At 43.7% G+C, this 13905-nt stretch overlaps 2 protein-coding genes across 3 annotated transcripts in view; one reads left to right on the top strand and one right to left on the bottom strand.

Moving 5' to 3' along the window:
- The window catches only part of p115 (General vesicular transport factor p115), a 39712-nt gene extending 27718 nt beyond the window's left edge, over nucleotides 1–11994 (bottom strand). Inside the window, exons 1-7 of one of the 2 annotated variants that reach the window (XM_089581252.1) lie at nucleotides 11849–11994; nucleotides 11249–11335; nucleotides 11023–11161; nucleotides 10524–10627; nucleotides 8832–8990; nucleotides 4179–4299; nucleotides 3057–3418 (exon numbers count right to left, since the gene is read on the bottom strand). In XM_089581252.1, the coding sequence (XP_089437378.1) occupies nucleotides 3057–3418; nucleotides 4179–4299; nucleotides 8832–8990; nucleotides 10524–10627; nucleotides 11023–11161; nucleotides 11249–11335; nucleotides 11849–11926 (1050 nt within the window). In that variant the 5' untranslated portion in view covers nucleotides 11927–11994. The remainder of the gene's footprint in view (nucleotides 1–3056; nucleotides 3419–4178; nucleotides 4300–8831; nucleotides 8991–10523; nucleotides 10628–11022; nucleotides 11162–11248; nucleotides 11336–11848) is intronic. The other variant, XM_089581253.1, reaches the window with a different exon arrangement.
- A 190-nt stretch (nucleotides 11995–12184) lies between these two features.
- Nucleotides 12185–13540, top strand: LOC149352028 (palmitoyl-protein thioesterase 1-like). Its single transcript, XM_089581254.1, has one exon. The coding sequence runs from the start codon at nucleotides 12345–12347 to the stop codon at nucleotides 13293–13295; it is 951 nt and encodes a 316-aa protein (XP_089437380.1). The 5' UTR covers nucleotides 12185–12344; the 3' UTR covers nucleotides 13296–13540.
- Nucleotides 13541–13905: the final 365 nt, after the last annotated feature.

Raw genomic sequence — 13905 nt, 5'->3', positions numbered from 1 at the left:
TACGAACAAGTGCAAAGTTTTGTATATTTCAATTCTCTTGTAAAGAACTACTGGCTCAGTGCAGCGGCTTATTTATATTTTGCTTGTATTCTTTTTTTTTTGTTGCCAGCATATTTCACCAATAAATTCTGGAAAAGTTTTGCACACAACTTTGGCGGTTTTTTTTCGTTCAAAAGTGCAACCAGTAAGCTACAGTGTAATGTATTACAATGCGCAGTGCATTTAGCACTTCCTGAAGAAATACTTTTTATGTTAAAACACTCAAAATTGCTCATTTTTTCGCGGTAGCGAGAGTGTTCAAGTGCTTTGGGAACCAAAAAAGCTTTCCAAGGATACAAAAGGGTTCCGCAGAATCCAGTTTGAGAACCAACGACTTATGTAATGACAATTTATGTAACCAATGCGACTCCTTCATACAGTGGTGCAGATCACATACCATTCTTTTCAAAAGTATTCAGGCCACTAGGTTTGCAGCTGGGCTATGTAGCAGAAGTATAGTTGCATTCCTGGCACTTCAACACTCTGAAGGGCTAAGGAGAAATGCTTGCCTCACCCTACAGATATATATGAAGCCCTGGAGATGCTACATGAGCTGCACTAAAGGTCACAGATGTAAACCCCATGTCCTTGGAACTTGTGAAAAGGCCAGCACATACATACAGACCAACACCGATATGTGAAGCAAGCTAGATGCGGTGGTGCTACTGTCGCCGGCTGGGACGACTGAGATAAAACTGGGGGTGAAAAGTAGGCATAGCACCCATAAAAATACATGGAAGCAAAAGTTTTCAAAACGGTTTTCTGATTTCACAGTGCACCTACGATGTTGTCCCTTCATGAAAAAATACCAAGTTCATCCTAGAACAAATTCTGAAAGTATGAAGCGTCATTTCAAAGGAGATATATTTTTTAAAACAGCATCAAGTGTGCATGGGGGTGATTCCCAGCTGAGGGGAACAGAACGGGAGCAAAGAACATGTAAACACATGTAAGGAAAGCTTTCAGAAATATTTTTTTCGTTTCACCCATGCAGGTGACTGTTTCTTATGCTTTGAAGAAGAACGTGACAGAGTATGCTAAGTCATTTTGAAGCTATCTCTTTAAACCACCATGACATATGTGTGTTGTGAAGCCATACATAGCCCCAAAAGGCACTCTATCCACTGAGTGTTCCCCGAATTGCGCAAACTTTTCGTGTAGTCCAACATGCTTCCGCGTGCATTACATTTATTCACTAATACAGACATTCAAACTAGACAGCCTAGTCAGCATTATGTGAAAAAGCAGTTCTCAAACGCCATGAAAAGCGTACGAGATAGAACCATGCACTGTTGCAGATTGCGCTGCAGACGATACCCCTGGCCGCTTCTGACTCGGGCGTCCGCCAGCGCCACTTATGTGTGCAATCACGGTGTAATTCGTCTGCTACAGTGTGCAGTTCGTTTATCGCGCTGTTTGGGAGAGTCTTCAATGTAAACCCTGCTATCGTATGAACGCCAGTATTTGTGAGGGAATGTAGCGTGTGCGGCAGAAATGTCAGACTACACGACAAGCTTGCAGGATTTCGGGAAACACTCAGTGGATAGAGCGCTTTTTGGTGGTGTGTCCAGCTTCTCAACGCACATTGATCACAGCATTTTAAAAAATGATAGAGTTTTAATGCCATTAAGCCAAGTATGAAGTTCAAAAGCACTTGGTTTCGAATTCGCTTGACTCTTGCCAAGAAAATGCCTTACAGTGTCCTACAAGGCAATTTCTTTTAAACTTTTGTATCGCGTGACCTTCCCCTAGCCACACCTTATCCAAGTCATTTGATCTCAAAGGTCAAGGGTCAAAGGCCACAGCTCAAAGGTCGAGACTTCAGAGACCCATCAGCTTTTTCAGGATTGCTAGTGAAGTAGTTTGTTTGTTTGTTTATTGCCGTTTAACGTCCCAAAGCGAGTGAGGCTATGAGAGACGCCGTAGTGAAGGGCTCCGGAAATTTCGACCACCTGGGGTTCTTTAACGTGCACTGACATCGCACAGCACACGGGCCTCTAGAATTTCGCCTTCAAGAAATTCAGCCGCCGCAGCCGGGATCGAACCCGCGTCTTTCGGGTCAGCAGCCGAGCGCTGTAACCACTGAGCCACCGCGGCGAGGTGCTAGTGAAGTAGTGCTTTCGCACTAAGAGATTGATCCGAAATGACGAAGCGTACTTTGTCACATTATTCTTCAAAGCACTTGCCAACTTTTAACGAATGACCGCCTCCATGGGTACTCCGTCAAATGGAAATATAATTTGGTAAGTTTTGCTTACATGTGTTTCAATGGGTCGGGCAACCACCTCAAGCGACTCCCATATGCGCACATTTTGCGGCGTTTTAAAAATACATTGCCTTCGAAATGACGTTTCATACTTTCAGAATTCGTTCTAGGATGAACTTTGTTCTTCTCATTAAGGGATGACATCATAGGTGCACTGTGAAATCAGAAAACTGCTTTTAAAACTTTTACTTCAATGTATTCATATGGGCTCTAAGCCTACTTTTCACCCCCCAGATGAGCCCGCTGCTGCGAACACCCCCTTTGTTTGTAAACACGGTGTTGGTCTATAGAGAAACAACAGCACACAGGACAAGAAATTGATTGCGCACAGTACCGCGGTAACAAACCGTGGTCATCAGCCTCTCGTCACACTTCTTGCACTGTTATTTCCATTTGCAAGATGTGCCAACTTACCCAAGTCTCTGCCTAGAATCCAATACATATGCACAGCTCCAGGGACATGTTTACGTACGCACAACCCACAGATACAAGTACAACAAGCTAAAACAGAATCATGAAAACCATGGTTCACGTGACATGCCTGCATGATTTCAGTGTCCCAGGATATTTTGTGCCAGCAAAGTAACACCTTTGAAAGTAATGTCTCGGCGAATTCAAATGTTTTCAGCTTTAAATACCCAGATGCATGGCACACACACAACCACAATATGTGTCTGTACACAGACACAATGCTTCCAGTGAAAGACACCAGGGCTAAAAGTGCAGGAAGGAGAGAGATGCATGCGCTGACCTCTGTGAGAATATCAGCAGGGACACCAACGGCCATAAGGATGTTGCAGAGTTGCTCAAGCAGGCCGGACTGGTTCATGGCTTTCTGGCAGGATGAGGTGACATTGAGTGGGGCAGTGGGTGACACAAGCGAGCGCACGACCTGAAGCATGTGGAAGATGTTGGACACCTTCTGGGCCGACCAGCCACCCCCACTCTGCTGGGCATCTGAGGAGCCCTCCTGCTGCTGCTGCTGGGTGTGGTGGTAGTTGAAAAAGGGGCTCAGCCGTTGGATGTAGCTGCCCTCCTTGAAGAAGTTCTGGTTTGAGTTGTTGTTCTTGAGCAGGTGCAGAAGAACCACAAGGCAGTCCTCCACTACCACACCTGAGCAGTCACCACAGCACCCAATAGTATCAATACCTTCCAATGCCAGATTAAAAAATGTGGGTTGCACTGGCAAGCATCTAGTAACACCTAACTTCTTCTGGCAAACAACATAAAGCATATGTAAGGTTGAGTGAAATATAAATCTGCATGTCAGCACCACCCAGCTAAAATAATGGGCCTTCCTCTCAAAGCTCCCAGTTTCAAGAGTTTGCTGTAGCCAAATTTGTTTTTCAAATTTAATGTCCTTCTTTCTGCATTTAAGAGACCAGGAACTCAACAAAAGAAGACCACCAAGGCTAAGACTAACGCTGCTACCTGCTGAAATATGATCCACCCGCAAATAAACAGTGTATGTTTCCCCTTAGCCACCCACTCCTCCCTCACTTCTCTCAAAAAGGACACATGTCGACTCTCTTCCGCAAATAAAAGTACCGACTATGCCACCAAGAGGAATTATTCCACTTCCTAAAAATGCAGCAGAAGAAACAATTGTTTACTGTCCGTGTAGGTATTACTGCTATGAAAAACGTACACTCAGAGTGGAACAAAATGCCAAGCTTGCTGATGCCTCGAAGTGCAGTCTAAAGGACACAGCCCTCTTAGCATGTGACTGCTTATATTTCCTCTAGTGCTTGTATGTATTAAGGTTGGTTACTCTCAAATCACAGCAAAAACTGTTAATTTGTTATGTTAGTAGCCAGCCCATTTTGCATATAGCAAATATCAGATGCTCACAAAGTAAATCTGGTTATCTCACCTCCATCACTGCAGCCTTCATCAATGATAATGTCTAGGAGACGATCAAAGGCATTCTCAAATGCAACAATCTTCTGAATATTGGCATTAGCTTTTGTCAGATGAGAAAGCAAAAGCAGAGCCTGGAAGAGAGAAAAAAAAATAGGTAGTAGTATTGGAAAGCATTCACAGCTCCCAAAACAATTTATCTGCTGCATGTAAATTTTAGCAGAAGATATTGGAACAACACAAGTTTCGGTAAAATTTATTCCCCATTTGGACACATGTGAATGAAGAAAATTATTTTGCCATGTATTATGTTTTTAAAGGAGTTAGAAACTGATTGTGATTTTGTTGCAAAAGAAAACTCAGGATTCATTCTTCAGGCCAAATAGTGTACCAACCTTCGTAATTCAAAGTTTTTGAAAAGGTAGTGCCATGATTTGCAGACAAAATGTCCCATATGTAGAAACAAAGCAACTTTTTTTCCCCCAAGAAAATGTACCTGCTTCATCACGCTTAGAGAGTTGAGCACGTTTTTATCAGGAATAGCATGACACATAAGCACTCACCACCCTTCACACAAATCCTACCTCGCTCCATGCAACTTTATTTTATTTGCCCACATAAAAAATGACCTCTAAGAGCTAGATTTTTCTGATGCGGGCAAGGTAACACAAAACAAAAATGGCAATAAGTGCAATCTCAATGACACAAACACAGTTAAAACTAATTTCTGGAGGATATGAATTCACAAAATTTCTCAGCCAAAGGACATTCTGTAGAATGTGCAGAATTTCAGATCTTCTGAACACTCTCCCACGCCACTACGCCAGTACAGATGATACAAACGCATGAGCCGCGACCGCACCCTCGAGCACTAAGTGTGTTGCCCACACACTGCTTTCGCCATGATCGCTAGTCATGTGTTATGGACCGCGAGCAGTGGGCAACGACACGCTGCCAGCACATCGCCGACTCCGCGATCACTAGTTGTGTATGCGCAGGGAGCAGTGAGCGGCAGTGTGTGGCCGCACATCACTGACATCGTGTGTAAGCGTGGGTGTGTGGCTCGCACATTGCTCACATCACGAGTGAGCATGGGCGAGCGGCCCGCACACTGCTTACATCGTGAGTAAGCGTGGACACGCGAATAGTGAGCAGTGGCTGCATGGTCATAAATAAATCCCGTCAATGGTAAACAGACCTTCGTGAATCTATTTCCTATGCTTCTGCATACAAATTTTGTTCGGTTTGGATGATACGAAATTTCGGATTACACAAATTTTTTTCCCAACCCTGTGAGATTCAGTTTATGGTTTGTGGGGGTTTAATGTCCCAAAGTGACTCAGGCTATGAGAGACTCCGTAGTGAAGGGCTCCGGAAATTTCGACCACCTGGGGTTCTTTAACGCGGACTGACATCGCACAGTACACGGGTCTCTAGAATTTTGCCTCCATTGAAATTCGACTGCCGCAGCCAGGGTCGAACGTATCACTGAGAGTCACACTATAGAAGTGTCTTCAAAATGAGCATATTTGAAATATTCTTTCAGTGCAGAAAAAAAACAATATCAATAAGTACTGCCTCAAATGGAGAGCATTTACAAGGTGGTTAATGGTAAGCTTGAACATGTAAAAATAAATGCAGGCTGACCCAAAAGTCATAGAAAAAGTTTGCGGCTTATGGTTTATGGAGCTTGATGGTCCAAAGCAACTCGGCTATAAGTGACACTATAGTGGAGGGCTCCAGATAATTTCATTCACCTGGGGTTTTAACATGCACCGACACTGCATAGTACATGAGCCTCCAGCATTTCACCTCCTTCGAAACGCTACCACCGCAGCCAGGATCAAATCGGTGTCTGTCAGGTCAGCAGTTGAGAACCATAAACCAACGAGCCACCGCGACAAATCATCAAAGAAATAGTAAAAATCGAATATTTCGAAAAGTATGCACTAGTATAATGAGGTTTTTCCAGAAATGCATATAACAACGCGGGAACTTTATAAAACAAAGCTACATATTTTTGGGTCCCCCTCGAACCTCCCGGATTTAAACTACATTCTATTCAGTTTTAAGGAACCAGTGACCCTTGATACCAAATCCTTTTCAGCTCAAAAACAACACCACACCAAGCATAATGTGCAGATGTTTACAGAATGCCCTGCTAGCCAACAACCTCAGATGACTGAGTGGCATTTGCATTCTGCACATCAATAAAATAGGCTTCACCTGCAGGTGAAGCCGCCAATTCGAACTTTCTGGTCAAATTTGCATTACAAATTATGGGACCGTAGAAATTATTCTAATTATCCGGAATTTCGAGTCAACAGAGTTCAAATTATCAAAGTTCTACAGTTTTATGTGATGTACACCCCCCGTCAAAAGCATACAGCCCAAGGGGTTTGCTTCGAAGCTGCTTAGCGTGGCTCCCTGGCGCATCAAGCAGTCCAAACCTTGGGAGCATTGAGGACGCAGTGTCATTCCTCTTTCCATACATTATGGTCACTGAGGATGCATAACGAGGCATGCTGCAGGCCTCACAGGCAAACCGCTTGGGCTGTATACTTTTGATGGGGGGTGTACAACCAATGTGCTCTAAAGGGACATTGAGGACGACTCCCTCTAACTTTTATTTTTAGTAAAAAATGCATTATCTGGCTCTTTCTAGAAATGCTGACGTTTGTCGTCTGGCAGCAAAAGATGCATTTATTTCCAGGAAAATTGGATTTAAAAATTTTCTTTTCGCCACTCGATCGACTCCAATTTCTAACCTTCATATATGAAAGACTCAGTGACCACTGTCTGCAAGTTAATGGCAGTGTTGCCCAGCCCTGTGGATCCGCACGCAAAAAGCTATTTTCATGCACTGCAGTTTGCTTATGAAAACACACGGGGGTGGTGACAACGCTATTTAAGTTTTTCACTTTTCTAAGGAAGGAGACAACTTAAAAAATAACTGTTGGTAACAACTGGCCACGGTGCGCAGCCCCTGTATTACTCAGCTGACAAATAAAAGCAACCAAAATTAGCTTTTTAATGTTTGACTACATCAAACAAGCTATATGCATCAAAATTCTTGAGATTGTAATTTTATCTTGCGATTAGTTTCTTGCTTAAGTAACAAGACAGACTTTCACAATGGACTAGTTTTTTACTACGGAGAAATTCTGTGTGGTGGTACTGAATGTGGGCAGAGCTTCACTGCGGAGTTAACTTGTATCCGCTTTCAGCGAAAGTGCCATCTTTGTCATTAAAATGTAGTAATATATCGATACAGGCCAACTTCAATTTGTCCTCAATGTTCTTTTAATACAACTAAAAGCACTCAGCAGCAAATGCTACGTTACTGAGAACATCTTCAGCTGTGTGTGACCGTCAAATGGCAGTTATGAAATCCGACAGTCATTACAACAAAGAGAAATTGGGCTCTTATCAGTGTAATGGGTAATGACAGTGACAGTTGCAAAACCCAATGCAAGCAAAGAGTTCACATGGGGACATTATCTGAAGTAAGCTAGCCAGTTGGTTAATACCCGTGGCAATTGCACATTAGGAATGAGGCTATATCTCTTAACGTCTGAAGTTTGCTAATGCCATCATTTTACGGGTCTATCCCAAATGCCCAGATTGGACATGATTAAAAGTCATGATGATGATAATGTCTGAAATGTGAAACTCATTCAAAAGTACAAAAAAATGTTTGAAAATATTCATTCCCATTCACTATTACAATTACTTCACGAAAGAAGGCCTGTTTTGCTTAGTTGGTTGAAAAAGCGGTCAGAAATTAACTCCTCGTGCCAATTGCCAATATAAAGTAACTGTAAAAATCATGCCTGCTGTATCAGTAGTTTGCAGAGACTTCTTGCATAACATCAACACATTATTACTTACTTCAAAGCGTTCTGTTCCTGAAAAAATAATACGCTGCTCAACATAATCAATCGGAACAAGACTATACATTTTGCAAGTGAAGTTCTGGCAAATATTTAATTGTAAATGGCATTAAGGCAAAAGCATTATGTTCATCCATGTAGCACCACACAACTGGCATTGAAGCACTAGGCATGAGGCACTTAATGTCATTTCTCGTGCACATGTAGCACAGACATACAAAGATATAAACAAGAAAAAAAAAGAAAAAAATGACAAGTAAAAAAGAGGCAAAAGGGAAAGTGCACTTCCAATAACCCCCTACTTCTTATACATCCCTCCTCCCTGCCCTATCCTCATTTCTTATCTGCTGCTTCAATGAAGTCCTGTAGCACGGCTCGCATCATATGCATTTTTACAATTATCCAAGGCCAAAATCTGACCCTCTTCCATGAAGGTCAAGTTCTGCCACTTACAAGCAAAAAACAAAAAGTACACCAAGCAAGCAGAACACAAACATTAGATAAATATTACAGTTTTTAACAGCTAGCAGTGTTTTAACTGTGTTCCAACAATTGCAAGTAATGTCTGTTAAAGCTACAGTACACGATACAGCATTAACTACACCGTCCATGATCAGCTATGAGCTAGCGTGAAGCAATTTAAATTTCGCAACCTCTGTACCACAGCCTCACCCCAGCAACTGCTGAAGCTAGTTCTTAAAAACTAGAACTAATTAATAACTAAGTACTAATGCTGATATGTCATCAGCTATGCGACACTACAGACAACTCACATCATTGCGAATAACCTCTCGGCTGTCCGAAAGCAAGTCCATAAGCCTGGATACACCCATAGGACTGGTAAGAACACACTCCTGAACCTCTTTGGCACGATGAACCAGAAGACCAGTCAATAGCCGCACAGCTGGCCATCTTACTCTGAAGTCAAACTCCTGCGATCCAAAAAGAAGAATACGATTGGGGCCAACCTCCACTATTTGAATGCTAAAACAGAAGCTTGCACAAAACAAATAATGGAAGAAGACAAGCATGGTACACCCTCAAAATAGCTCACACCAGTTGATGACCTAAAAAATTTGATGCAATACCTTTGCAGTAAAAAGGCTACATAAAAGTAGCCCTCATTAACGCAATCAGTTTGAAGCCCTGACCCACATGCTTCAGCCCAACTAGTGGGTCACCTGCCATTTCCTTCAGATGTGTGCCAGACCCATCAGTCACTACCTACACCTGTTTTGTGGAGTCACCAAGAGATGCCACAAGAGGTCGTAGGAACAGATCAGATTCACTACACACTGCTAACTAGATAAATGTTGATAAAGGCATTCAAGTCCTTGTTGAGAACTTCAACTGTTTTAGATTTTTTTTACTTGGTACAGCAAAACATCCAAGCAGACAATGTTCAAAAGGTACAGTATGTATCATACTTATCGCGAACACAAGAAATAGTTTAACTGGCCCTTAACATGGAGAAAAGTAGGTTTCATGGTGTGACAGGAGCGCGGCTTCAGTCACCTCCTCTCGAGCTCTCTGTGTTTTGTTTTTTTTTTTGCTTGGCAGTGAAACCTACTTCTCTGTAGTAAAAAAACCAGTTTAACCACCTGTCGTGTTCCCCTTAAGTATGACACATACTGTGCATAAGCAGGTTTCATAAGGCAAATGCAACACACCTTTATAACATCACAGTGAAAAAGAAACAAAAAGGTTACAGTAAATTGCTTGATTTGAGAGTGAATTTTCACTGTAAAGTGACCAAGGCAATTAACAAAGGAAACTGCACATTTTGCTATCTGCAATATCAATAATTACTCATGGGCTTCCAGTTGTGGCCAGCACTGAAGCATGCCAGACACTTGAATGACTTTCACAGTCACCGCTACAAAAGCAAAAATCTTCACCATCACTCCACCCTCCCCAACTGCGCATAATTTTTTAATTTTCTGTGCAGATTAACAAGCCTCCAGCATAAGAGCACACTTTTTCTGCATGGAGCACCCGTGACCAATGTAGTGCTACTTAAAGTCTGCTTTCTCATTATGCACATTATTGCCATCAGTGGGTCAAAGTTATTGCATCCCAGCCATCATTAAGGTGATCAGATACAAAAATAGTTTCCATCTGCATTATTAACTTTTCTCAAAAAGATACGATTTCCACACTACACGAAACAGCTGACTTTTCAATGAAACACACCTGGAGTGGCATGATTGACTTGTATGCCACAATACAACAGATGTGAAGCCATTAACTTCCCAAGATTGCTCCAATAAATGAGCATTTGAGGGACAGTGGACGTAACTGTCACATGCAAGGTCGGCAAGCCAGTCACACATGCACACTAAAACTGTACCAAAGCCTGAACAATGCAGGAGGGAAAATATGCTTGGTTTCTTCGGTGATTTTTTTTTCTTTTGATCAAAACAAAGCATTTCTGCCAGTATCTTACAAGACTCTGCCCGCCTTACCTCCATGAGGTCCAAAAGAAGGGTGACATTCTCAGGTTTTTTAATATATATTTCTGTGAACTGTTCTCCTAGTTCTCGGCCTGAATTTTCATCTTGAGAATCCTCTGCAGAAGAAAAAGAAATTAAAGGCAATGATAATGCCGACACATTATTACAAGCGGCTCATCACAGAGCTGAGGAACACAATACAATTTTACTCTTCACTTGAGGTAGAGAAAAAATAAACGAACAAGCTGGGACGCTTCCAAACATTGCTCTGGACACAGTTTTCAGAGCTTTACCACGAGTAAGCATGTGACAAGACTTACGCCCGGGGATTTGCATTAGCCATTCCACAGTAATTGACAATTCAGTTCCATAACAAGCTCTTCCTGAATTTCTTTTGACTGCTAAAAATTTTTGTGAGGCTGACGAGGGCTCGTATTCTCATATGCTACTATGGTGACAACAGCAATGCACACGTTTACAAAGGAAACGGCTGCATTTACAAGCACATTACCTTCGTTTTCCTCAGCACCCGATATGACGAGAGAAAGTGCGTCTAGGGCGTAGCCAATTATCTCGCCGTCCCCTCTGTCAGTTTCCAGAATGTGGATCAGGGCATCCATGCCCTGAGCGCCGACTTCCACTCTGAATTTCTGAAATAAGTACACACAACGTTCACTGGAAAATCCAGTTTCTGTTTCCCACATGACGCCACTAAAACGAGCACGAAGATTGGTTACCTTCGCCAAAGCCTTGAGAGCGCGACAGGCATCTCTTCGGTCTTCTAAAAGTGTCGATGTTTGAACTCTGTTGACTAGACGCTCAACCTATGGGAAGAAAGATTGCATTAGCTGTCTATAGGTTTCGGTTCACGGTGTGATGGTTCGTTAGCCAACAAACGGCTTTCTAGACAGCACGATGAAGCGGCTAAAGGCGCTTATTCTTCATGGTCCTTAAAAGCGTTTCGTGAGTAACTTCACGAAAACAAAATTTCTGCCAGCAGCGAAAGCACATGAACGTCATCTAAGAAGGAATACATCTTCACCGAAACCTGTGCTCAGCGTTTATAACTCTTGGTACAGAAGAACCAATAAATTTGTAATGCTGAAATATTCTTAGCAGAACAGCAAAGCAGAACAGCAAAGACCAACAGCACACAGCGGTATTATTAGCCCGAAAATAGCGAAAATATCGTCAATATTGACATGAGCAAAACATGCAAGCACGCAAACCAGCGAAGCCGGACTAGTCAGTACGACAGGTCAGCACGATCCTGCTCAACACACCGAGTTGGCATGCTACAGCCGAAGTGCGGAATACGTTAAACTCGATTTTCTCACCGTTTCGGCTCCAGTGGGAGCGTGAGCGCCAGGCTGTCCACCAAGCACGGTTTTCAAGCCCGACTTGAACAGCTCCATTTTGCACCTATGGCGTGGCGCAGACAACTTCCGGCGTGCGATGCGCCCTCTGTGAAATTAAAAGTACATTTCCTTTTTGATTTCTCACTTTCGGTTTTTGTTTTCAGTTTTGGCTTCGTTAGTTTTGTTTGTACTGGGTCTTTTCAAACTTATATGTGACATATCGGACGTCAAATGGTTGTAGAAAAGCAAGCACAATTACTTTAGCCAAATGCGCAAGTTGTCTGTTTTATATATGTATTTTTTTTTCTAGATAGCATTGGGCTCACTTTGGTTGCCTTGGTTACTCCGCTTCTGCGGCTTCTGTCTCTCTAATCGCGCGAGATACGGGCTGAAAAACTTAGCGCTAGTGGTGTTGCGGCGCTGTTCGGCACCAGTCACATTCATCCTGTCCTGACGAGAGTGCCGCGAAGTCACAATGGGATTTTGCGCGTTCTCTTCGGTCGTGTTAAGCCTGTGCCTCAGCGTTGCGCTTTCCAGTGCAGACTTCAGTGACGGGATCGTATATCCGAGTGCTCATGACGGGCGCAGGTCGCAGGCCTTTCCCATCGTCATCTGGCACGGGCTCGGCGATTCTTGCTGCAATCCGCTGAGCTTGGGTGGATTTAAAAAGTTCCTCGAAGAGTCTATCCCTGGCGTCTACGTCCACTCCCTGCAGATCGGCAGCAGCATGATCGATGAAATTGGCAACAGCTACTTCATGAACACCAATGCGCAAGTTGCGGAGGCCTGCGAGATCATTGCTAACGACCCGAAGCTGTCCGGCGGCTACAACGCAATCGGGTTTTCTCAAGGCGGTCAGTTCATGAGGGCAGTGGCGCAGAGGTGCCCGGAGCCGCCGCTGAGGAATCTCATCTCCCTGGGCGGGCAGCACCAGGGCGTTTTTGGGCTGCCCAGATGCCCGGGCGAAAACTCAACGCTTTGCGAGTACGCGCGGAAGCTGCTGAACATCGGCGCCTACTGGGACGTCGTGCAGGATCACTTAGTTCCCGCCCAGTACTGGCACGACCCTTTCCACCACGAGACGTACACCGCCAAGAGCCTCTTCCTCGCTGACATCAACAACGAGCGTGTCAAGAATGAGACCTACAAAGCCAATTTGCTAAAATTGATGAACCTCGTGCTTGTAAAGTTCCAGAACGACACAGTGGTCGACCCCAAGGCATCCAGCTGGTTCGACTACTATCGTGAAAATGATGACAAGACTATAGTGCCTTTGCGCGACCAGGACATCTACACTGAAGACTGGCTTGGTCTCAAGCAGCTCGACCAGAGCGGCAGGCTCCACTTTTTGTCTACGCTAGGAGACCACCTCCAATTTACGAAGGAGTGGTTTACTGAGAACATACTCGAACCGTACCTCTTGTGAGCAGATTACGTTTTTCATTGTCGTCTAGCGAGAAAACTCAGGCAGCATGTTGTTTGCCCCTCCGGCTGACAGCGATAAGTGATATGCGTTATCAGCACTATACTAGAGTCCTTGAGAAGCTATTGAAGAACTCCGACTATACTTTCTGTTCTTTTTGGGTGAACTTCTGCCACGCTTTACGTCGGCTTAATCCCCATTGTCTTGGTGGATGTCGTTGAAAAAAAAAATAAAATTTTACTCGAGAATATGCTTGTTTAAACTTTTCTCATCACAAAGGCCTCATATTACACTCATATTTATGCGTCGCTTCTTCGATGACAAATTTACAACTATTGAATTTAAAAGACCCATCGCCGGCAAATGACAGCCCGCAGGTAGGTGAGGTGGCGCGGTGAATTTTGTTAGTCACTTGGATGCATCCATACAGTCGTCCTGTCCGGCGACAAGCCTAGTGTAACGCAAGGGAGGTGCAGAGGCGGCCGAAGTGATGGTGATGTGGGTGATGTGAACCATTTCCTTTTAGCGTGTCCGCGTTTTTGTGCCAAGCGTGATGCACTCCTGGAAAACCTGAGGAGATTGAATGTGCCTTTGTACGACGTACACCTCTCGC

Source organism: Amblyomma mixtum, chromosome 3, assembly GCF_055824585.1.
Source record: "Amblyomma mixtum isolate Tamu chromosome 3, ASM5582458v1, whole genome shotgun sequence".
Classification (NCBI taxonomy): Eukaryota; Metazoa; Arthropoda; class Arachnida; order Ixodida; family Ixodidae; genus Amblyomma; species Amblyomma mixtum.
The sequence above is the reverse complement of the archived record's forward strand: the minus strand, read 5'-3'. Positions and strand labels throughout refer to the sequence as shown.

Coding starts and splice junctions, on each gene's coding strand:
- LOC149352028 (XM_089581254.1), top strand. CDS start 12,345: ATGGGATTTTGCGCGTTCTCTTCGGTCGTGTTAAGCCTGTGCCTCAGC.